The sequence below is a fragment of the Amphibalanus amphitrite genome, unplaced genomic scaffold, assembly GCF_019059575.1.
Source record: "Amphibalanus amphitrite isolate SeventyFive unplaced genomic scaffold, NRLGWU_Aamphi_draft 000345F_arrow, whole genome shotgun sequence".
NCBI lineage: Eukaryota > Metazoa > Arthropoda > Thecostraca > Balanomorpha > Balanidae > Amphibalanus > Amphibalanus amphitrite.
Genome location: NW_024881840.1, coordinates 289,554 through 315,043, shown reverse-complemented (window position 1 = coordinate 315,043; position 25,490 = coordinate 289,554). Strand labels below are relative to the sequence as shown.

Genomic DNA, 25,490 nt, shown 5'->3' with positions numbered 1-25,490 from the left:
TTTTTCGAGTTTTACATGTTTCTAGGCTAGTTTTTGGAGCTGAATTCGAATTTAGCAACCATTTGAACATTTACGAAGTAGTTTTGGTGACTTCGTAACATGTTACGAAGCTGTCAGAGGCGGTTGACACGTACTACGAATACCCGTCACGACGCCTACTGGTTGACCTGACCTGACCTGACCCGACCTGGTCTAAATGCTTCAAGACATCATCTGTGATCAAAACTAACACGATATTCGTGATCAGCACCCCGAAAAACCCCTTAGCAGCCACACTTTACGACTTTCTAACAGGTCCCGATTTTCCCGACTTTGGGTCATTGACCTGACCTGGAAGGTCAACCAATGACCTAGGACCTTAAAATTGGGTATCATCGGCTTCCTCTCGTCACGGGCAACACGCTCGTTTTTTCCGCGAAGCTCTAGCTCGATCAGGGGCCAAACGGCAAGGGGGGGTCCAACCGACCCCCCCCCCTACACATTAGAAGCTGGCAAACGCCGCACACATGCGAGGGTTAAAATCGGGTACCAATCTCTGCGTCTCGTAACGGCGCACACGCTCGTTTTTTCCGCGACGCGCTAGCTCCACCAGGGGCGAAACGGCGAGGGGGGGGTCGTACCCGCCCCCCCCTCGGCCGGCGCGTATGTAGAAAACCAATAGGTCCGGCGAGGGTTAAGGATTAGCGTGGGACCTCCGGGGCCTGCATAGAGTTTGCATGAGCTAGTATGTAATCTCAGAGGCATGTGTGTAATGTGTACACAGTGGCGGTCGCGGGGGGCCGGGGGGGCATCAGGGCCATGCCCCCAAAGGTCAATAAAGGGGGCCATCATATCATTTGCCCCCCTCAAACAACCAATGGGCCCCCATATAGGTGTATGGGGCCCTGGCAATTATTCGATCGTCACGAGGCTAAAAAAAACCCACGCCCAGCTATTAATATAGCTCCCACACCGGTCTTTGAACGTCCTACACTGACCTCTGAGGGAACTTCAGTGGCGGTCAAGCGCCCACGTTGACCGCTAAGAGCCTACATCAACCTCTGAGGCCCCACATCTGGCCTATGAGGGCCCCTAACCGGCCTCAGGGGTCCCAACCGGCGTCTGAGGGTCTCACACCGGTCTCTGGTGGCCTTATTTCTGTCTCTGGTGTCCCAAGACGAACCTTTAGGTGCCAATAAGGGCCCCGCACTGGCTGCTGAAGACCCGATGCCGGCCTCTAAGGGTCTGCATTGGCCTCTGAGGAGGGCCCATCTTGGCCTTTGAGGGCCCTCTGCTGGCCTCTGGGGTTCAACGACGGCTCATGCCGGTCTTTTAGGGCCCCACGCTGACCTCTGAGGGCCCATGCTGGCCTGTAATGAGTAAGGACCCACATTAGCCTCTGAGAGCCCAACTCGGTCTCTGATGGTCTCAAACTACTGGCCTTTGTAGTTTGCAGGCCCTGTACTGGTCTCTGAGGGCCCTAAACTAGCCTCTACATGAAAACATACATGGGTGGGTTTCTGAAGATCAGAGGGTTCACGCAGTCTCCGGCACAGCCTTACGTTGGTCCTGATCGAGATTGCTTTACGTCCTGATGGTCCCGCGCTGATTCCTTCATATTTCGAGGTCGGGACCCCATGAGCCGGTGTGGGTCCTGGGGCTGGCAGAGACTGATGAAGTCCTGAGGGCTCAGGGCCAGTCTTTTTAGCAGTAGGACTAGGCAGGTTGAGTGAGCCCCAACAGAGCCGTTGCGAAGCCCCGCAGGAGTCGCGCGCGGCCCTCAGATGCCAATTCTGAAAGCTCGGAACCTGTGGGGGTCTCCAGAGGCCGGTGTACCTACTCTCTCCCGCCGCCACACAACTAACTAGGTACCTATATGGGTAAATGTCATAGTCTAAAAATGCTCTCTGGGTTTCACATGCTTGTTCAAAGCAAGAGGTTTCTGTACTTTTTAGCAAGATGTATCTGTACTTTTCCGAATTGTTTTATAGTGGTAAGGTCATGAATCCGCGTGCCTGACCTTCCATGAGTATACCTACACACAGAAAAATAATTACCCCTCTATGGGATTTTTTTACATAAGAGGAGTACCAGTACCCTTATTTCTCAGGTATGAAAACCTGAATAGGAATAGTTACACACCATTTATTTGGGGTTCCCGTACACCAATGGTTCTTTTTACACACATACTAGTAAATGTACCTTCAAGGTTCACAGTACCCTGCAAATTCGGGGTATCATTAACAAACAGAGTGGTATCTTTACCCGAAAAATCAGAATCGGTCGTGATAGAGCTACTCTGGCAGCATGTTTTTTTACTACTTGTCACTGAAAAGCAGGTACCTGTAACATGCATCAACTCATAAGGGTGTATAAGTACTTAAATGCGGTTTTCTGACTACTTATTTTTAGGTAGAGTTACCTTTTTGTTAGTAATTTTACATGATGCTGTCAGAAACTCAGGGGGCGTGACCTAAGTCGCGCATGCGCAGAAGGGTGTTGCTCTCCACCAATCATCGTTCCACGTTTGACTGTTTTGGCGCGCAGGCTTTCAGTTTGTGCCGCCGTGGCCGGCGTGATGGGTGTGTGTGTGTGAGGCTGGGAGCCGCACGGCGAGTGCTAATGGCGTTTCACGCGTTTTATTGTGCAAGTGAGCTGCGCGACTTTCTTTCCCGGTCGAGTGTGGTGGTGGATCGTGTTTTGCAAGGGCACCAAGCCGTCAAGTCAACAAGAAACAGCACTGGGATGTCAAGAAACGCCGTCAAGGAACAGTACCAGACACCAGGTGAGTGCAAACGAGTGTGGCTGAAATAAAGCCAAATGACCATGTCACATGTGACAACACATGCATGTGTTTGGAAAGTCAAGTACGATTTTTTAAAATTGCTTGCACGACGCAAGAAAAAACGAAAATTTTCGATTCCATCCCCACCTCTGCTAGGATAACGAATATACCAACGTTGGTATATAACAGATGGCGCAACTAAGCGACACGAAATACAAATATTTTGTCGTGCAAGACGCCTTTATTCTCAATGAATAATTCATTTAAGCGATTCTGTAAAGGAAAATTATTTTAAAACATCATACTTTTTAATTTACAAAAATGCCTACCAGCTTCCTACCAACTAAGCGCTCGACCAAACAGATCGCTGGAAACGCCGGCCGTCCCGGCAAACGCCGGCCGGCGGCGTCCGCCGGCCGGCGGCGTCCGCCGGCCGGCGTTTTCCCCGTCTTTCTACGACCATCGGTTCGGAAGTTAGACAGGGGGGGGGGCAGAATCTGCCCCCCCCCCCAGCAGGGCGCGTATGGCTGAATAGCCCAGCGGGGCGCGGGATATACTGCGGTGTGCGTATTTTAGCAGATTGTTCCGGTGAACTGCGTAGCGGAATGTAGCAGAACCGACGCGTGGTGTACAAGTACCTGATGACACTGGATACGAGCACCTGGTTACGAAACCCTCAGAACCGTGGTACCCGCAAAAATGGTACAGATTTGGCACTCTGCAGAGCGATTGGCGTACATTTACACCACATTGGGTTATCCGACCCATATTTATGCGCTCATAATAGGTTACACTACCCCAAAATACGAGGTAAATGAACCTGGGGCATGGTACAAAAACCCGAAAGTAGTGTATTACTACCCGTAATAATTGCGTAGCGTTACCTCAAATAGCGGTGTACCCTGAAAAGCGTCTTCGAATGAACGGAAAATCAAGAGTAGGAAAAAGCTGTAATGGAATTCGGGTACCTTGATTATGGTGGTAGCAAGACACGACTGGGATGGGATTACCTGCATTTTTAAGGTAAACATACCCGAAATAGTAGTGCAGAATCGGTACTCTGTAGTACCCTATTTTTTGGGGTGATTTTTTCTCTGTGTGTATGCTACCGATCCGTCGTCATGGACGGTGCAGCGGCCCGACCGGTGGGCACACCGTGAGACGGTAAATGGAACTGGTGATTTTGCCTTAAATTGAGCTCAAAGATTTCAAGCAAGAATGAAATGGATGAAGCATAAGTAATGTCAACTGTGCGGCGCCTCGTGGACGTAAAAAATTAGCCGATCACCCCCCCCCCCCCCTCCCGGTGACAGATAAATGTTATGTCCCGCGAGTGTGACTTTGGCCCCCCCCCCCTTTTGCTAGCGGCTGCGACCGCCAGTGGCGTAAAGTAAAGCTGTTATCGGGTTTTCGGGGTGCTGATCACAAATATCTGATGTTAGTTTTGATCACAGATGATTTCTTCATGCATTTAGGCCAGATCGGGTCAGGTCAGGTCAGGTCAACCATTAGGCGTCCTACCGGCTATCCATAGTAGGTGTCAACTACCACTGACGGCGTCGTAGCATGTCACGAAAGCACTAAAACTACTTCGTAAACGTTCAAATGGATGCTAAATTCGAAATCAGCCCTATAAACTACCCTAGAAACATGTAAAACTCGAAAAAGTGAACCGAGGTCATCAAAGGTCAATGACCTGACCTGACCTTCAGGTTATCTTCACACCCACCGTGATGCATGGGAAGAACATCATTTCACATGTTTGGACGTCTACAATCACAAAAAGACTGGAAACGCGCGGATAATGTGAGCTGACATACGCCAAATCGCGATTCCGGCCGAACATGGTCTCGAGAATCAGGTCACAGGTCAAAGGTCTTTTGGGTCAGGGTCATGAAATTTTTAGAGTAGGTGTAAAACTGATCAACTCGAGGGTACTAAAAGTTTTGTCGCGATCGGCCGCTTTTTGCGCGAGTTATTTGCGAACAGCCATGGGGGGGGGGGGGGTTCATCCGACCCCCCTACACATGCGAGGGTCAATGCTTCCAAATGCACTTATCGGTTGGTACCTTTTCGACATGGTACACCCTCAAAGCTCGTAACGAGCCTTCGCTCTGGTGCCGCCCCCCCCCCCCCCCCGCTTCAACGGCCGTGGCTGGATTTCTGCACCCATGCACCCACAATGTTCCAGCCGTTCCTACGCCCATGCTTTTTGCAGTAACATGATATGCATGTTTCATTATATAAGTCTGCAGATACTGTCTTGATAAGATTCCTAGAGCGCCACTTAATCCAATCATAACCGACAGGGATATCCGTGTCTCGAGGAATGTTGTTTCGCTGAGATATAATAAAATAAAATGTACGTACATTTAAGAATTGCTGATCAGCATATTCAATGTCAAGTGGGTTCATATGGAACATGATGTGTCCTGCGTCGAGAATGAGATCATTTTTGAATGGCACAAAAGGGTTATATGCAAACGTATCTGTCTGTGATCTATGGCGATCTATCAAAATCGTAAACGCCTCCTTCACAATCGCAGTCGCACAATTGCCGGTCTGCCGGGACACCGCGCCAGCCAGGTCTCCCGGTCGGGTCACGGTCGTCCCGTCGTCTGGTTGCTAGGCAGCCAGCGTCCAACGGAGAGCAGGGGAGAGCCACGACTCGTATCGACCCAACAGGCCGGCCGTCGCAGCGACAGAGCGGCTGCCTGACTTAGCCGCGGCTGCGGGTGGGCGGTGGGCGGCCACCGGCGCCGGGTCTAACCAGGTGCAGGGTGGCGGGGCTCGACCGCACGGTGGGAAATAGGACAAAGATATAGGCTACCGAGTGCCAAGGTCTAGGGAATTGTTCAGGGGAGATACCACCATACAAAGATGTCAATTTAGGGCGCCGAAGCTAACCGGAGCTGCTTTACTAGCTTAGAAGGGGAATTACATGGAATGCATTGTGAGTGCACGCAGGAATGCTTACAAAGCGTGGGGATCGCCTTTCCTTTCTCCTCACCACCGGGAGCCGGCGATAAATACGGTGGATGCTAAATCAGCGTTTACCTTAGTTACCCACCGTCTCAGAGAGCGTCAGTTACGAAACGCCACGATAACCCAGCAACCGGAGACAGTCTAGCCAGAACAGAAGTGAGCCCCCTTCCCCCCACAAACGAGGGAGAAATGAGGGTGATGACAAACAGGCTTCGCAAGACCGGCAGGCGAAAGAAACTGCTCCGCTTGCAGACTCCCGGCAGGCGAAAATGTCTGAGTTTGTGGCGCTGAGCTAAGTAGATGCGCTGCCTGCGAGGAGTTGACGTGGACAGACGGTTGAATCTTTTTAGATTACGTTTGCGTCGGCCCAGCTAAAATTGCATGTTAGAGTGCACCATCCTGCTCTCCGCGGTTGAAAAAGGACCAGATGAAAACAGTGACATCTGAGAGCAGCCCGGAATGGCTGTGCTTGTGCCCTCATCAGGTGTTTGGGTGGCTAGGTTTGGGTGCGGGGTAGGGGCGGTCCAGGGTAAAGGGAATTGCATTGCATTGCATTGCACTGCATTGCATAGTAAGTCGCAAGCCAAGCGGACATCCACCTTTTCACTTGCACACGTCTAAACACGTCTTAAAAGGCTCGCTGGGTCATATCTGTTCGGTTCCCAAAGAGGCCTTTTCGGTCACAAATCATACACTTGACCTGCCGTAAGAGACGCTGGCTTACTGAGTCTGCGGAGTGACCGGTCACTGACCTTGTGCGGCTCGGCGGTGGGCTCGGCGTGACCGACCAGGTCGCCGGTCATGACGACGGCCCGGTCACGGTCGAAGACGAGCGTCTCGACGAACTGGTGCGGCCCTCCGCTGACCTCTGTCAGCAGCCGGCTGAGCTGGGAGCGGTCGTGCACGGGTCGGTACTGGAGCCGCACGTACGGCCGCGCCGGCACGATGCGCACCTGGACGGCCGTCAGAAAGCCGAGCGTGCCGTACGACCAGAACACGGCGTGGAACAGGTCGGCGTTCTCCTCCTGAGGGCACCGGCCGGTGACATGACACGACCGGTCAGCCGCACTGCCCGAGCGTATATCAGACACACGTGCAACGTGCATACGCAGGTACGTAGGATTACGACTGTGCAACGGTTTTTACTATCTGATGACTTGTTGTTTTAGCCTATATCACAATGTCATAGTATATAATATATTTCCATAAAACTGATGAGCTGTCCCGATGAAAAAGTTGTATTTGTTTACACGACACTAAGCAAGCAAACCATTTTTGGGGCTTCAGCTTTGCGGTGGATAACGTTTACCAATTTGGTAGTGAAATAGATATAAATATTAAACATCCGAGAAAACAAGGAATTGGATGACGGAAAGGTAGGGCTAGTGAGCACATAAAAGAGGAACACTGGGGACCGAGGTATGCAGTCATTAGCGCCGCCACTGACCCGGGAGCAGGTGACCACGGAGCCGTCTGAGAGCACCAGCTCCAGCTCCAGGCAGATGTGCTGGAACAGTCCGAACCGGTGCGAGGACGACTCGACACCGGTACCCATCACCAGACCACCTGCAACGCGAGAGCCGTGTACTCGGCGACAGCACAAACACTCACCGATACCATCGGTACAATAGGGGCTGGCCGGCGCGGCGTTGGGTCCGCATTCCGGCCGCACATGACTCGCCGTGCATCGGAGCTCATCCGATGTAGAAACGGCAGGGCCGATATGAGAGCAGCTCATCCGACGGACTGGCCGCCGGCCTCAACGTAGCGTCATATGTATATCCCGACACCGACCAAAGACATATTTTTTTTCCTTCGCTACTCTCCCCTTTCTTGAAGGCATGCGAGTTTATGATAATTATACATAAGCAGGTTTCGGATTAGTGGCTTGGACCATGGTTCTGAACTTCCGAATAGTAAGTAATGCCGCTGCCGTTGCCCTGTCGCCAGCGGTCGTCGCGGTATCACGCGCCCTCTCAGGTCTGGTGCATGTGTGCAGTGGCTGTAGATGACCTATGACCGGGTGTCGCTCGCTCGGCCGGTGCCACTGTTCCCGGTCGGGCACACCGGTGCGACGGGGACAGGTGTCGGCGGTCGTCCGCGGGACAGAGAGCGGGCGAGGACGGCCGACCCGCGGGGTGTGATGACAAGCACCTCAGGTCGGCTGCCCGACGGTGTGACATGACGGGCCTCTGAGTTCTGCTGTCCCATCGTCCGTTCGTCCGCGAGTCATCGCAGCAGTAAACGTCAGGTCGGTCGTCCCACAGGGTCAGCTTTTGAGGTCGGCTGTCTGTCCGTGTGGTAGGTGTCCTCGGCCTGACCAGCTTACCGTCAGTTATCGCTCTAGTGAGACCAACCAGGGAAGCACCCCACCAGTGAACACCATGCAACTTATACCGGGGCTTCTCGTCAAATCAAACAGGAGCTCACTGTTATGACGTGAGGCATGCAAGCAATGTGGCGGAAGTTAGCTGTCGGATTACTACAAAGAATGTGAATGTTGCGTATGAATAATGCGCGTTTGACGGTTACGGATGACATTCCGGATCTGTAAGGCATATTTCAGCTGAATAGGCTCGTTTTGGGGACGACTGCAGTGCTCAGACCAGCCACGTACCGACAGTGAGGTCGTCCATCTCAGGGATGATGGGCAGCGTCCACCCGAGCGGGTTCAGCGTGGCCGTCAGCTGTCCCATGGTGACCATCGGCTCCAGCCTCACCACCTGCAGCGGGATCAACAGGGTCACAACTTCACCGAGACGGAGGAACGGAGAGAGAGAGAGAGAGAGAGAGAGAGAGAGAGAGAGAGAGAGAGAGAGAGAGAGAGAGAGAGAGAGAGAGAGAGAGAGAGAGAGAGAGAGAGAGAGAGAGAGAGAGAGAGAGAGAGAGAGAGAGAGAGAGAGAGAGAGAGAGAGAGAGAGAGAGAGAGAGAGAGAGATGGTTACGGGAACACCGGAAGCCACGGGGTCACACAGGAGCAGAGGAACGAGCAGGGTCACATGAGGTCAAAAAGCGGAGGAACCCACATATACTACAACTCACAAGAGAAGAGGAATCGTTAATCACATGCGTCAAGGTTTCCGCGTCAATCGCTGTGTTAAAAGCCGGTCATCCCCGTGTATTGATCACTTCGGTCTCGACTCATAGTCATTACATTTAGGGTTAAAGCCGGAATAGCATGACTTTTATAGGATCGTAAAGTGGGCATTCACCTGCAGTCAGTTTTTATTATCTTAAGAAGAAGGTTATGTGTAGAGCTACGCCAATCGGGCTAGTTCCGATGACGCCGCGTCCGTTGGTGTTTCGTTTTTGTTCCGCGTCCCGACTGCCGTCCACGCCGATCGAGTGCAGCGCTGATGTCACGCGTCTCGAGCTCGCACCTCCGATAAGACAGGCGGCGCGTCCCAGGTGGCCAGATTTTCCGGCTCACCGTGCGATACGACACACCCATTTTCAAATGTTTTACACGATAGTATACATAAATAGTGATATCTGTCTCCAAGTATTCCCAAGTGCACGTGCTTCCTAACAGAGCTGCCTATTATCTTCCCCGTCTCCGATTTGAGCGAGGTCATGACAACAGCGTGTGGCGGTCACGGGCGGTGACCGATAGCGACACCATGCCACTGACACGGGGTGTACGGACAGAGGGGACCTCGGCTGATCTGGACACCCACCTGTCGCTCTGTGTCGATGTCGAGAATGTCCACGAGGTTGACGTCGATCTTGTGGAACGTCTTCTTGTACTTGGGCTGGCGGAAAGAGATGGTCTGCCAGCCGGGCCGGGCTGTGCACATGGGCGCGCGCATTCCCTGCGCTCGCCATCGCTTCACCTATACGAACAGACGGTTACACCGTTCACAGTTACACGGTAGCACGGTTACACGCGTTCCCTGGAAGCATATCGCCACACCTAAAGACGGTCGCAGGTGTCACATATGGTCACTGCAGGGCTCCTCATGGCCCACCGGACATCTTATAGAGACAGTCACGAGCGGCAATGACGGGCTGTCCCTGTGCGGCCCATGTAAGGCAGCCAGATCTGGCAACAAGACGGCCACGACCGTCATCGGTCCATATAACGATTACGGATTGTCCATGGGAAAATAGATGAGGTTTAACAATTAACGACATAAAACATGCATGGAGTTTCCCTCCTCATATTATAAGGCGTCTGTACCTTGGGTTTGACGTTTTCAGTTGCTATGGTGTATGTTCATTCAACGTCTTTCTTTTTGCAATAGCAGGTTTTCTAGCCCTGATCATGTGCATACTTCCTTGTAGAGCATATGGCCCCAGACACGTTTGAACAATTCGAATAATTATATTATGTATTTATAAGTCTTGGCGGGAACATCTGGCTGAGCTTTTACTTATCAATAAATCCGTCTACACAGTTACACCCATTTTTCTATCATTGTACATTTTAGTAAGAACTGTAGATAATATATCATCATTCCTAGTACTAAAACCCAGTGTCTTCCCTGTAAAAAAGCCAGCATAATGTTATAGTGCCCATCCGAACCCCATCCGATCTTCGCGCCGAGCTTAGCCGCGCTTATATCCTCTTCCAAAATGTCTAAGCCCGAAGTGAGAAAAATTATTTGATTATATGGGCAGTTCTAATGGATGGGCACCGAAAACCGCATTCACTATTAACTTCATACATTTTGGAAGTTCTTGAATTTGGTATTCAAGTTGTTACCTTTGTAAATTGTGATTAGCTTGTTATATAAGCTGGCCGTGAACGGCAAAAGCAAAAATTTTGGTATGCCTTTTATGCGTCGTGCACGTATGGCAGGAAAACTCTTTGAACTTCGACGTGGAGATAGGATGATGAAAATGGATAGAGTAAGGCGAGAAGGGAAAGCAAAGAGTGACAGAGGAGCGAGAGGTCAGAAAAATACGCTGTATTGTCACGCCGACGCCTCAAAGCTGTTTCCCACGATGCGAAACGACGAAATGTAGGTACGCTACTCTCTCAAGTACCGTTTCACACGTTTCGCCAATCTAAGAAAATGTTTGAGTCCTTCAGTTCTTTGTTGTCAAGTTTTTGCCTGTTGTGAATAAGTACCACAAAAAATAGCGTCACCATGCCACCGATAAGAGGACTCCCCCCTCACACAGCGCGAAATATCGAAATATCCGTACTCCACGCCCGTCTCTAATCGTTGGGTACAGTTTTCTCTGTCGCCTCTCGCTAAAAAAGCTTTTCGACATGGCCTAAGGCGTTAGGTCAGATCGATAAAGCGCACATTCATCCTGATTAGGCATGTTAGGTTGTCGTCCACAAGCTCTCATGAGTTATGATGACGTTTATTAATGCAAAGTGTAGAACGTAATGCTAAGAACAGCATAGATATTCAAGCGTAGAACATCAGTGTACAGTAGCCCTGCATGCGTACACAGATGTGCTACGATGGAGGGACCCTCCCGCCCTAAAAAAAAAGTTAATGAATTTGCATACACTTTCGATGTCCCGTGGTTCAGAAAGAGCAAAAATGGATGTCTACCAAATTGTACCGAAAACTATTCACTGGTTTTCAAGACATTAGACTTTAACTTTTGTTTACTTTTTGGGACCTCCGCTGTTCCATACGACGTCACTTGGAAGCAATGATTTGACATCCTAAAATGCGGCAGATGTTGCGCGCAAAGCAGTACGTGCCACCACGCTTTTAAATATCTCCGAATTAAAGCAATTATCGATGTTGTGAGTGCCCAAACCGGTAAATGCAGGCCAGGGACCCCAATTTGGCTATCTCAGCTCCAAATTTAGGTGGGATAGTCACTTAAAGGTAGTGTGCCAGCTTTCCTGGACCGTATGGAGTTAATGGCCCAGCTAAGGAGAACCGGATTTTTAGAACTTATCCATACCTTCAAAACTCATGGAAACGTCTTAAATTCTTCAAATTTTGAGTACCCCAGTGCGAAATTCGCCCGGACGGGTTATCGGTCGTACCCCAACCACATTTCACACCACTATGAACAATAAATGCACACACTGAAATCGCTATTACCGATATGCTCATCCAATCAAGTTTCGATAAACCCGTTCATCATCATCTCCTGCGGTTTCGAACACGCCTGTTAGGTGGTGCGGTAGACCGCGCCCAAAGCCAGGGCCCCGGTAACGTGAGGTAGCCGAGTCGGGGCAGCGTGCGCTGACCCAAGCCGGGGCCGCGCGTCCTCCCGGTGTCATGTGATAGCCCGGGGCTGCCCGCGGGGATGCGGTAGACCGCGCCCAAAGCTGCGGCCCCGGCTTGGGTCAGCGCACGCTGCCCCGACTCGGCTACCTCAGGTTACCGGGGCCCTGGCTTTGGGCGCGGCTTCTGCTCATACTTTGTGGTGCGGTGGTGGTGCGTCGGGCCGCGCGCTCTGACTTCGGCCAAGAAAAATGCGTCAGCTGATCATTGTCATTTCTGCCACTTGCGTGTGGTGAAATGGGGTCATAACTTAAGAGACGGCTTTTTCATATCAATTATTTTACATAAAATCATATTCTAAACCATAAATAATGTTCGACAGCCAAATAAAAGAAACAATACCAATACAGGCTTACAGTTTAAGGCTCGACATTGTGTTGTCCACAGTGTATAAATAGTGTTGTCTACGATTACTGATTAGACAGCTGATAACTCATTCCCGTACGTCGTAACTCTATAATGACCTTTGCTTATTGTCACATGTGCGCCGCATTCGCGATTGTTGCCGACGCCTGTTTACAGGTCAGCCCACTACAGTTGTTATACATATCGAAAAACCGATAAACTTTTAGGCGAAAAAGGCACTATTCCAGGCCCATTTTTGATTTGTTTTTGCGATATTAGGTAAAAACAGAAGCTTCTTATCCTAGGAAAAATAAAATGGGAAATCTTTCAAAGGTGGCACACTACCTTTAAACCAATTGAATTTCTCTACTCAATTCATCAGGCCGAATGGGCAGGGCGGGATTGCTCACGTTTCGTCTGCTCGATGTTGATCAAACAAGGATCAAGCCTTAGCAACTCCAAAATCATCAAATACTATCGGCAGATAGTGGACGATATCAGCAAACGGTACCTGTCAGTCAGAGATAGGAGCCCAAGTGGCAAGGCCGGCAGCGTGGTCTGCTTGTCTGTCTGTCTGTCACCCCCGTGGGAGTCGGCGCAGCTGGTGGCCGCAGTTTGAAGTGGACACGGTGTTTGGCCCGTGACGTTATCGTTTTGAACCTGACCGCACCAGCCCCGGACTGACGTCATTACAAACTGACACATTCAGCGGAACAGGATGCCAAGAGGAGAGTGATAAAGCCACAGAGAGCCAGCCAGCCGCCGTTCTTTGACAGAGCTCTCTTCTAACCCATTCAGCCTCGCATAGCCCACACGGGGTTGAGTTGTAATGTGACAATTTATGAAACCACACGGGGTTCCTGCAACCGACGCGCCGAGTAAGAATGTCTGTTAGTGTGGCAAGTCGCCGGATTGCGGATGATGACAGTGCGATCTTATCTTCGAACAAGTTATTCGAAACATTACCAATAAGCTTAAAATTGACTATCTGTTTCGATATTGGAAAAAGCAGCCTTTCTTTGTTTATATGCTTTCGTGGCGGTAAGATTTAGACAGCACAAATAATCATTAAACATGGTGCTCAAGCTCGTTGACTCATGCTTGATTAGCGGCTTCAACATTTCAATGTTTGTTTTAGTTTATCAGCTTTGCGCCTATCGATGCACATTTCATAATGTAGGAATTGGTTATTGAATGAGATACGTACTATTGAGCGCAGAATCCGCGCTCATACCGGGACCGAAGCGGGACAGGTCTGGTGTATCAGAGAGTGTACCGATAGTGCGCTGCGGAACAGTATCCCATCCAGGCGGCTGCTGTCTGGTGAACTTGGGTCAGCCGCCGCACGGAAGGCAGCCACCCCGGCCTCCCTCCCCCCGAGTGGGGGAGGGAGGCCGGGGAAGGGGAGTGATTCATGCAGTCGCAGTCCGCGCGGAGTTAGTGCGGCAGTGTGTACTGTGTATATTGGGATTATTTCTCCAGCAAAGTTTTGGGTTTGCTTGAAGTCCACTGATCACGGTGGCTGTTTGCGGGGAGCGGGCCCGGACGGTGTAGCAGATAGCTGTTCCCCTACACAGGCAGGCCACATACATGGTGAAACGGTGTATTACTGTAATATGGCCGACCAGCCGGGGAAAGACCCCTTTCTGTAGCTGTAGGAATGCGATTAAAGAGGCTTCTGTATTTTAAGGTGTGCCGTTACGTAGTTTCGGATCGTTCTTAAATTCCTCGCCCTCTTTGCTCTCACCGCAACGTTTTATAGAAAAACTCCTGATGTTTTTGGCCTAGCTCCTTGCTCTTAACCTTGCTCTTCCAGACCACGAGCACACTTTTTATTAACTATAAATGGAAGATTGCCATGTTTCTCAAAAATGCTCATCTCACCTTAATAAAAAAAAAATCCGTCCCTATCAAATAAGTAACGGAAGCACAAATCTCACCGTAAGTCTTTCGTTATAAGCGAAAATGCCACAACTTCCCTATGGCCACCGGCATTCTGTCTCAACTAGACTTCAATGTGACGTCAATGTGAACGTCAATAACGTCAATATGACATAACAATTCACATTTATTGGGCATGCGTCACGAATGCGTGCCCCTCAGTATTACCGTTATGAAAGTTGCCCGAATCGGCGCTTAAGAACTTCGCAATTTAAAAATTTAACCCTCGCCCGTGGACGGCATTTCACCATCCTTTCCAGTGGAGGGGGGGGGGGGTACGACCCCTTCTGCCGTTTCGAAACGCGTCGTCGTAGAGCTTAGCGGAATAACAGCGTATTGCTCTCGACGAGAGCTCGCGATTGCGCATATTACTTTTGACCATAGGTCAATATATGACCTAGGTTTGGCAGGTTAAAGATCAAAGTTCGGGAAAATCGGCATTTTTAACTTTGCGCGCCTGTAGCGTCGCCGCTATGGCAGATATCGTCATGGAATTTTCACCATCGTATTTCTGGATGAATGTGGTGCATTTTGGTGTATAGTTTGTCACATTTTACGCGATAACTTCCGGGGCAGAGCGCCCGGAAGCCGGCGGGGTCGCGTTCGCGCCCCGGGTGGTCGAAAATGCCGTCTGACAGTTGGGGTCGGAAATGTGATCTAACCTGTCGGCGACTTCTCCTTGACCCTGAGACGCTCAATAAACCAAGTGCCCGAGCTTTATTTGGCCGTCAGATTCGAATTCAGGGCCAAAAATTACCGCCGGAAAGTCAAACTTCAAGCGGTCACCAGAGGACACTGACCTGAACTAGACCTGACCTGACCTTGACCCTACATAGGTCAATAGAGGGTGTGTCAGTGCCATGTCAGTCACTTTTGACCCAAACAATGCCAAAATGTAACCGATATCATCGTTAAAAGCACGAAAAACTACGATTTCATGCAAAATCGGCCTGACCTTGTTACCTTTGTGACGTCATAGCTCTGTTACCTGACCTGACCCGGTCATTTTTCGCCAAAAACTGCGCAAAGGATGGTCCATAAGGTAGCCGGAAAGCTGGCGGCACTACGTGCCGCCTTTTGTCGCTATTCGTGAAAAACCTCAGGAGGGTGCGGCCCTTTCCACGGGCGACAATTAAAATAAATATCACATAGTGCACCAATCTTCCTTTTCATCTTTTGCACAACCGTTTTAGGAATCCTCAATGCAAAAGATGTCGAAGCCGGAACCGTAGTCGGTCGGAGTGAACAGTTTTATTAGTAGTCGGAGTCATTCAAAATTTGTCGAAGCCCTGGGTGCTGATAAAACTCTCGCTGTCAATGAATTAGAGTTGACTAATTCATTGTTAGAGGAAATGACTGCAATAGAGGAATGACTGCATGCTAGTAGCAGCTACGTCTAAAAACGAAGGTTAACAGTTTTTCAAATAATAAAACAAGACATGCCAGGAGTGTCAGCTATATATTTCTTCAAGTGAAGTCCTGGGGTTTGTCGGATAAAAGGTTGAGTAATGATATGAAGTCTATTCTCATTGCACATAATCCAGCGATGCTATATACAAGTGCTGCTGATCATAGCACTCCTAGCTCACACTAATAGTTGGGGCATTCCACGATAGATCGTACCACTTTTTTCCAATTTGACACCCTCATCTCTCGGAATTTGACGAGAATTAGTCTCAGGGGTAATCAGGGGCTCTGAATCCACCTGTAACAATTTCAGGCTTATCAGATAAGTATTTTTTGAGTTATGGTGTATAACATTTTTTGGATCTTGCTTTGCGGCGCTAAGTTTGGCGGGCTGTAACTCTAAGACGGATTATTCAAATGTCAAATGTTATATAACATTGAACTTGCAATGAAACAGAGATTAATATGTATTTTTGAAATTTCGAAAAATACGCTATTTTTGATATATGGCATATCGAGTTTTCTTTCATTTGTATTTTTTGGACTTTGGGACCAAATTTTTTTGAATTTTTGTTTCTTTAAAAAAATATTTGACTCATTGTTAAGAAGTATGCAAAAAATTAGGAAGGTGTTCTTTCTATAAATGTATTTATTTTACGTCACGATAACGGTTTCGAATAGTGATTTCGGGAGGAGAGCTTACAAATGGCGTGGTAAAGCTGGCTAGTGACATCACGGGTTACTGAAATTTCAATTGAAGTCTGAGTCATATGAAAAAAGTGAAAAGAGGGTTCATCCAACCCTCGTTCCTATAAGCGCGAGGGTGAAAAAGGCTGTTTGGTTCTGACATTGTTTTGGACGCCAATGACCATAGCTGTCCGAGATGAAAGTTACAGGACGCATACATGGTGTCCTCCAGAGGTCTCACAACTTGTATATCTGGGAATTTTTTAAGGTTACATGAGGCCAGGTCGGTCACGTGACATCACTGTTATAAATCAATGGGGAAATATAAAAAACCGTTATTTTGGCACCGAGAATGATCTCAAACTATCTCACGTACATGGTATCGTGATTTCATGCACTCCTTGCAAAATTCAATGCTTCACTTTTGCATTGTTAACCTTGCGTGACGTCATTTATGACGTCATTTATGACGTCACTTGGGTCGTACGAGTTTTTCGTCAATAACTCCCGATCAAATGGAGCTAGAGAGTCGGGAAAGCCACCAATGGACTCGGGAAGACCTTCCGAATCGAATGATATGCCATATGATACCCTTTGCCCAGCTTCGTGACCTGAGGGGCTCTGACCTGACCTTGACCCGAGGTCAACTACTTAAGTTGACCTCACCCTAGCAAAAAGTATACCATTCGATGCACCTGAGCTAGGCGAACACAATGATGCCAAAATCGCGGCTCTGCGGCCATTTTTTGCGAAGTTATTTACTAAAAACCGAACCCGTAACTTCAGTCACTTGACATGACCTCAGACGCTACCGGTTAACCTGAGACCTAAAAATCGGGTACCAATCGCTGCGACTTGTAACGGCACACACGCTCGTTTTTTCCGCGAGGCTCTAGCTCTATTAGAAGCGAAACGGCGTGCTGGGGTCGTATAAACCCCTCCGAAACCCATTTTGTTTGCGGGAAAATGAGGATCTTATAGAAAGAACACCTTTCTAATTTTTTGCATGTCGATTTGCAATGACATGAAGTTTATTTTGAAAAAATAAAAATGTGAAAAATTTTGGTCCCAAAAGTCATTAGAGGCAAATGAAAAAAGATTAAGGTTTTTGCCCAGCAATGAAAATTTTTCTTTGGAATTTTTAAATAGTGATATTAATTTTTGATTCATCGCAAGCTTAGTGTTGTTTACTGTTTGCTGGTTGCTCAACCCGTTCTTGAGTTATAGGCCATCAAACTCACCGTTACAAACCGAAGTTAAAAAAATGTAATGCAATATAACTCAAAAAGTTTTGATCTGAGAAGTCTGATATTTTGCCAGGCGTCTTTGGGGCCTATGATTACCCCTAGGACCGATTTTCATTAAAATCTGAGAGATGAGGGTGACGGGCCTGGTACGATCTATCGTGGAATGCCCCAGTTGAGACGTTTCAAGCCCCCTGAATATCACATCACGAAAAAAAATCAGGCATCAGCCTCTTGTCACTGAGTCACATTTGTACTAATATACATCTTGCACACTAATCACATGTAGGTAACATAAGTAAAATTTATAAACAAAACACTGTTCTTTAACATAAGATGACAAACAAACAGAACGGTTTAGTAGGAGGCGTGGCCGCCCGCTGCCTCGGAGCACTGCCTCCGGCCGCTGCCTCATCGAGGCCACCAGGCTCCGGAAGATAGCCGGGGCGGCGGCGGAGCTCCTCCCATTTCACCAAGACGGCGGCCCAGAGCTCGTCCTGGTTGAGCTGCCGGGCCGGCTGGCGCGCTCCTCCTCCAGCTCATGAACCATTAGAGACCACACATTTTCGATAGGGTTCAGGTCTGGGCTCATTGATGGCCAGGAGATGGCACGAACCTGCGAACAAAACCATGTTTGTTACTCACTGTAACGTGATATAGGCTGACACATCGGTCATGACTATGAAGCTGCATTGTGCAACGAATAACACCTGTTGGAAAGTGTTTGATCATTACTGAGCAATTTTGTAAGGTATCTTAACTTTTTAAATAATTGTTTAAGTTATCTCAATAAGTTTATAACAGGCGGGGACGAGGCGACCAGGGGCAAAGCGGCCTCCCGCACATAGCCGTATAGGCCTCGCCTTCTCTAATTGGGATGCATTGCTGTTGGGGTGAAAATGAATAAACAGATAAATAAATAAACAGCATCTCAAGATTTTTTTAAATAATGCCATCAGGTCACCGGTCACCTAGCTAAACCATACCACAACAGGCCGCCCCACACTGGACCTCGCATGCGGGTTTTGAGTTTGCGGGCATAATACTAACTCATTGAGTAATTAGACCGTACCCTCATGGTCACTTCATGAATGCTGTGAAGCCGGTGCACCTTCCGAAAACTATATATAGTCGCAATACCAGCATGAACGAACCAAAATTCGACTCCAACGAAAAACCCGCAAACCTCGTAGAGCTTGCAGACCTCGCAGCGAGGAAAATCGAAAGTTGACTCAAAATCAACTTTTGGAATGCGATGCAAGGTAGCTCGGAAGCTAAAAACATGCAGACTCGCTTGTTGGATAGTAGCGTGGGTCGCTCAGCTAGATTGTATTATTTGATTTTGAAAAAAACGAAAACCCAAAAACTCGCAACCGCATGCGAGGTCCAGTGTGGGGCAGCCTTCAGAGTTAGCAGCCATGATAGGTTTATGATGCCACTTACTGAGTTTGCGTGGTCTTCAAACCACTGCTTGACTGCCCTCGCTGTGTGGATAGGGGCGTTGTCTTGCATTAGAGTCCAGGGTCGCTCCTCGTCGGGGCGCATTTCCTCCACGGAAGGCAAAAACACCTGCCGGAGTAGTGAAGACATATTTAACAACAATGAAAAATGCACATGTTCACAAGGGTATACAGTCAACTCAACCAGTGACAACTTAACCAACGTGGTTTGTGACAATAGAGCCAAGGCATTTAGCACACTGGTTGAGTTGTCACTGGTTGTCACTGGTTGTCACTGGTTGAAATGTCGCTGGTTGAGTTGTCACTGGTTGAGTTGTTACTGGTTCAGTTGTCACTGGTTCAGATGTCACTGGTTCAGTTGTCTCTGATTGAAATGTCACTGGTTGAGTAGTTGTCACTGGTTTGACCTGCTTGAAATGTCACTGGTGGAATTGACATGGAACCGTTTGCAAGAGTGCGGGGAAGACGGCGTGCTGGGCAAAAACTATATCTACCTGGATATGACTTGTGCAATCGAACGTTTACTGGCATTTGACCTGTTACACAAAGACCATAAAACGTTTATCTTAGGTTTTGTCTCTTAGACACCCAGAGGGCAGGAAACCGCCAACCATTGTTCAGTTGGTTCGATTTTTTATGTGCTCTGATTTTGTCTCACAAACTTTACAAGCATTCAACATGAACATAAAATGTTTGAGCTGTGGCTCTTGCGACATTAAGCGAGATCCGAAAAAATACTCGCTATTATTATTAATCCTATCTTGAAGTAAATAGTTTGACACTTTTCTAATTTGAAAATGTTTGAAAAAGACCTGTGGTCGAAATTAATATTACATTCTGTCAAGTAAAGTATATATTTGTACAGCATTAGTTTTGGTAATTATCGAGGAAAAAAGGTCATGTTTTTACATTTTCTACTATTTATAAACATGTTCCTCGTACAAGCACTAACCTCATCAAATAGTTTGACACGTTTAATTAATTAGACATGCTGTTTAATCGACATATTATCATCTGGCCCGATTAGTCATCGGATACTACACGCTCGTCTTGACCTAGAAATGCAGAGACAACAGCAACAAATAATAAAAGAAAAGTACGAACCTCCACCATGCGCCTGTCTTCCTCCTCCGTCGTCTTCCGTTTTCTTCCACACTTATCATAGCGCGCTTTCAAATCCCTTTCCCCTTCTTGCTCATAACGGTGTTTCCACCGTCTGGCAGTAGTTAGAGCTACACCGAGAATCTCTGCCGCCTGCTTGACAGAGTGACCTTGATCGAAAAGCAATATGAGCCTGCCCTTGTCAAGATCACTGAGGTGTGCCATCACGCTCACGTTGACGTCTAGCCGCACACACTCCACGCGGGCTGCGGCCGCATACTGCGGCTCTCCTTTCCCGGCTTTCCGCCCCACTCGGAACAGAAACAGCCAGGTCATGTCATTCCGTGACCCTCAAAGGATACTGTGCCCCATCACACTAATCGGTACACTCTCTGACACACCAGGCCTGCCCCGCCGTGGCCCAGCCCCGGTCCCGGTATGAGCGCGGATTCTGCGCTCAATAGTACCTATGGACCAGTATAACGCCTTTTGGGGCGACTAACGGAGCGAGCGAGAGGGTGGGCCTTGCACGTGCGAAATTGCGAGGGGGTACCTCCAACTGACTTGTGCACGGCACCCTACTAACTGGTCTCTAGCGATGTGCCAAATTTGGGCACAATCGGCCCAGCCGTTCTCGAGATCTGGAAGCGGCACCCTGCACGTGCGCACGTGCAAAATTGGTCCCAACTGACTTGTGCACGGCACCCTACTAACTAGTGGTGTCAATCGGAACTTGAATCTTCGGAATTCCGATTTTGTCCAATGTCCAATTCGGAATTCGGTTGGACAATGACAGCAGACTTTGGACAACTTTGGACAATCGCTTGCCACACCTCAACATTTTGATAAAGTAATCGTGTTTAACATTGATTGGCTATTAGAAAGCTCAGCTTTCGATATGATTACCACTTTTGAGCTAGTAACGATACATTAAAAGCAAAGTAATTAACGGTGTTGAGTGTAAACTATTGCGTAGATGTCGGACATCTTTGGACAAATGGCTGGCTTGGACATTTTTGGACGGACAGTCGACGTAAGTATTGGACATTGGACGGACATTGGACATATGATTCCTGAAATTGACATCACTACTACTAACCGGTCCCTAACCGTGTACCAAATTTGAGCGCAATCGGTCAAGCCGTTCCCGAGATCTGGAAACGACCCCTGCACGTGCGCACGTGCAGCAGCACCCCAACTCTGGCACATGGATATGCATTGCCTAGTGGGTGCCTACCTACATGCCAACTTTCAGCGCAATCGGCCAAGTAGTTACCGAGATATTGCAACAATTACAAAAGTGACACCTCTTGGTTTTGCACGTAGCATGTGCATAAGGGGTCACCCACATGCATCGGGAATAGTCCAATACTTGGTAGAAGGAATGAAGCTACCCTACAAAAATTACCGCGTGTAAATCGGTCAAGTGGTTGCTGAGATATAAGCCTCGCAAAAGCGAGACCACGGCCGGCCGGCCGGCCGCTCATACTCAGAAATTTCCGTTAATCTAAGGAAAGACTACGCTCGCTTCGCTCGCTCCGTAATGAACGTCGTTGTCGTGATAGGCAACATTTTAACAAATTTCAATGTGCGTGCTGGTTTCGTTCTCGGTAAAAGCCTCATCAAAATATGGATTGAGTGTGGGTAGTACCCAAGCTTACTTTGTTAATACCTACCTAGATTATCAAATATACCTATCATATAATTGATACTGCATTCGTAAAGCCGTTCTCGATTAATTATTCCTAATGACTGTGAAAATTATAATAGGAATTTAAAACATAGGTAGCAGTAAATATCGCCGACGCATTTAAGATTATCTGGTTCATAGTTCAAGTGCAGCTTGCTAGTATAATGGATGTAAAAGAATCGGCGACTAAGTTATCACCTAAATCAGTGAGAGCCTAAGCACTTATCTCCGCACTCAAGGGTCGCACATGGTGTCGGTGTTAAAATGCAGCCCCGATGAAGCTCCCATATACATTATACATCCTTGTTGTGACGGCTGCCCGTATTTCGGTTACGTGGGTACCCGGATGGGCCGCTCGAGCGCCAGCTGATGGGGCCACTGCAGGGGACCGGTCACGCTGTGGCCCATGCGGTGCGCGCGCGGACTTTGAGACGGCGTCGGCCGACGGCGGCCCCCGCTGGCCGCGGAGGTCGGGGAGGGTGCCCGCCCCGTGTGAGGTTGACGCCGACGGGTCGACCGGTTCGGATCTGATTGTGAGTCATTCCGCTAATCAGGAGCAATGTTTGAAATGAGACAGATTAGCAGCGAGCTTACGATTGTCAATATTGAGGCTCTTAACCAGAACAATTTCAGTAGGTAAGTAGCAGTAAGTCATTTTGGATCAACTCCTTTCCGTAATTTTTTTTGCGCTCCTCTAGGTAAACAGAACATCTGTTAATATTTGGGACTATATTTTTCACAACTTATTTCCCTCAGTTATAAGCTATTGCCATGTACGAATTTTGAGTCAGAGTCAGCAAGTCAACATATCTATTTGTTGGCATTATTGGCTTTATAAGTTAAATTGTCACGCGGCCCAATTGAATTGAAGGTAATTAGTTGCCAAATGCAACTGGCATTGTTTGTTCTCCAGAAACCTCTATGTAACATTCATGCATAAAGTCAATGTCATGTTGGGCCCGTACTTGAAAGGAGCTGTTTATTTGAATCCTTCGAAATGGATCTTTCCATTGGATGGTTGGATGCGTAGGAAATGACATCAAATAGGTAGTCACCTGCCTATTTAGTAGCTATTGCTGCAGCTAATCTACCTATTAGGTACCTAGTAATTGTCGCTTTTAGGATCGCATCAATTAAGATAAACAATGCATACGATGAAAAATGTGTTCTCGTCATGATTATTTAAATCATGAACAAAATTAAGCTCACTGTAGTAAAAAGGACATGGAAATAGAAAAATGGTTATAGAGGTTATGTATTAATTTCCGTAACTTTTTAGACTTTTGCGCATCAGGACTTACTTGTCGCTTCCCATGTTTGCATACGATTTCACAATAACTAGTAAAAAACGAATAGTTGCTCAGTACCCTTTCAAATCCAGCATCGACGAGATCGCTCGACGAGAAGAAATTAGAAAGGTCTAAAGTTTCATCAAAATAGGTCAAAGAAGAAAAAAGTTATAGCATTTTTAGTGATGAGGTGTAAGACACATTTGTTTCGAAAAATTTTCTTCCAGGACCCCCAATTGTGAACCTTTTTTACTTTTTATAGTCAGTCTGAAAGTTCACGATGAAAGCAATCGAATGGCGTTTGTCTCATCAAGATCGGACGTTTAGTTTTCGAGATATCAAGGGGGGGGGGGCTGAATCGCCCCCCCCCACCAGTTAACGTAGTCCAGAAAGCCCACCAGTAATAGGGTTAAGAGTTTTCGCCTTCTGGGGGCTAAATAGTTGATCTTATGTCAAATCTTAGAGGGTACTCCAGGAGCGTCAATAGATCTATCGAATACGCTTTTCTGCAGCACTGTATCTCTATTGACTCTGAGCTAATGTGCAGATTTGTCAAAACGTGTTGAAAAGGACAAAATTTGAACTTTGATGACCCCTGGTGACCTCACATTTAACCTGACCTAAAAAATGACTGAAGTACTATCATCATTATTTAGTACGCTCTTTCGAATGCCGCTTAACGCGTCGATATAGGTACGTCGCCCAGGGGCCGAATTAGACGGGGGACGGAAAACGCCTTCCCCCACCCGAGGAAAACTCAGACCTTCAGCATGGTGATTGGTGCGGGCTAAATGCATGTTCTTTTAGTAATAGCTCGAACAACTCAGGCATATCGTACTTGCTGATTTCACCTAACATGCATTTTGAGCTTAGTTCCATGCTCAGCGAATTATGCACTCCGTTCACGACTCGCATGTAAACCACTTGATTGCTCCTGCTTGAAGAGAGGTAACATTGATCTGGATGGACGCGTTCAACCGGGCAGCCTCCTGGTCGCAGTCCGACACCCCAGACCCCAGCTCTCGGTGTCGGGAGTCCCGGGGCGTGATGGCCCATCCCGCACGGACCGTGTCAGCCGCTGACTGCTCACCTGCACCTGAATGCTGTGCACCTTGCCAACGTGGTTTTTCGGCGCGCTCGACAGCCGAAAGATGAGCCAGTTGCGCGCGTACATCCAGGCATCATAGAGTACCGAGACGGGCAGCAGGAAGAGGCAGACGAACACCCAGCGGTAGTTGATGATGACGTGCTCCAGCACGCCGGCGGCGGAGATCATGGCTCGCGGCTGGCGGTGGCGGCCGGCGCGGCGGCTGGTCACCGGCGGCGGCGGCGCGGCGGCGACTGAAGAACCGCCCGTGCTGTCGGCGGGAGGCGCGCGCACCGTACCAGCGACGGCCGTCCAGATAAGATCGATGGACGCGAGGGGGCTGACGGGGGTCGGTCCGCTGCGGCAGACGTCTCCCAGACAGATGGACGATCCAGGTGGCCACCGCGGTCAATGTCAGGGTCCACAAATCTACGCACGGGACCCAGACACAGTGGTTTGCTGCGGAAGCAATCGATTCTTGACGCCTACAACAGTTTAAGCACCATCTCGTACTGGAAACTAGACGTGTGTAAAACTAGCAATTTTTTATCTTCAGCAAACCTATCGGTCTTCTGCATTCGGCGCGGGTCGGAGGTAGACGTTTTTGGTCCCCCACCCTCCGCCCCCGTCTAACTCCATAAATAAGGCACCTATACGAAAACAAAGGCGTTATCAAGCGAAAGGTCTTTGTAAAACGATTCTAAAGCACTAAAGTTTTTCAACTCAGGTCGATTTTCAAGGTCAGAGGTCAAGGTCAAGGACAAAAACCGGCACATATGTACTGTATAGTGATCTCGAAGTAAGTGTTCTAGAGGACGGCAGGATGCATAAAACCGTCTCAAATGGGTGTGAAACGAAAGAAGAGAATCTGAGGATTTCAATAATGTGCTTAACATTTAAGGTACAGGTCAAGGTCATGCTGAAATTTGACCTCAAACTTTGATTTTTTTTCGATTGTCTTGTATACTAAATTCCAAAATATTTTGAAATGCTGTGAGGCTTATCAGACCCTATCTGTGGCTCATCTTACAGTTCCAGGCTGCTCCAAGGTCAAGGTCACGAAAAGTATCCTTGCACTTTGCTAGAGGCTATTTCGCTTTTTAAAGTCAGTCATAATAACCAGTTTAACCCTCGCCCTGGCAGGGGGGTTGATGCAACCCCCCTCCCCTAAGGTTTTTCGAAGATAGCGTAAAAACGGCGGCGCGCAGCGCCGCCAAATTCGGCACAGCCTATGCGAAAACCTATTTACATATGACCTAAAAATTTCAAGTCCGGTTGACCTTG

At 48.4% G+C, this 25,490-nt stretch overlaps 1 protein-coding gene across 1 annotated transcript in view; it reads right to left on the bottom strand.

The window, feature by feature from the left end:
• LOC122389155 (delta(24)-sterol reductase-like) overlaps window positions 1-24,456 on the bottom strand; it is a 30,131-nt gene extending 5,675 nt beyond the window's left edge. Inside the window, exons 1-5 of the mRNA XM_043380890.1 lie at window positions 24,210-24,456; window positions 9,427-9,582; window positions 8,367-8,472; window positions 7,197-7,315; window positions 6,502-6,774 (exon numbers count right to left, since the gene is read on the bottom strand). Coding sequence (XP_043236825.1) covers window positions 6,502-6,774; window positions 7,197-7,315; window positions 8,367-8,472; window positions 9,427-9,582; window positions 24,210-24,395 — 840 coding nt within the window. The 5' untranslated portion in view covers window positions 24,396-24,456. The remainder of the gene's footprint in view (window positions 1-6,501; window positions 6,775-7,196; window positions 7,316-8,366; window positions 8,473-9,426; window positions 9,583-24,209) is intronic.
• Window positions 24,457-25,490: the final 1,034 nt, after the last annotated feature.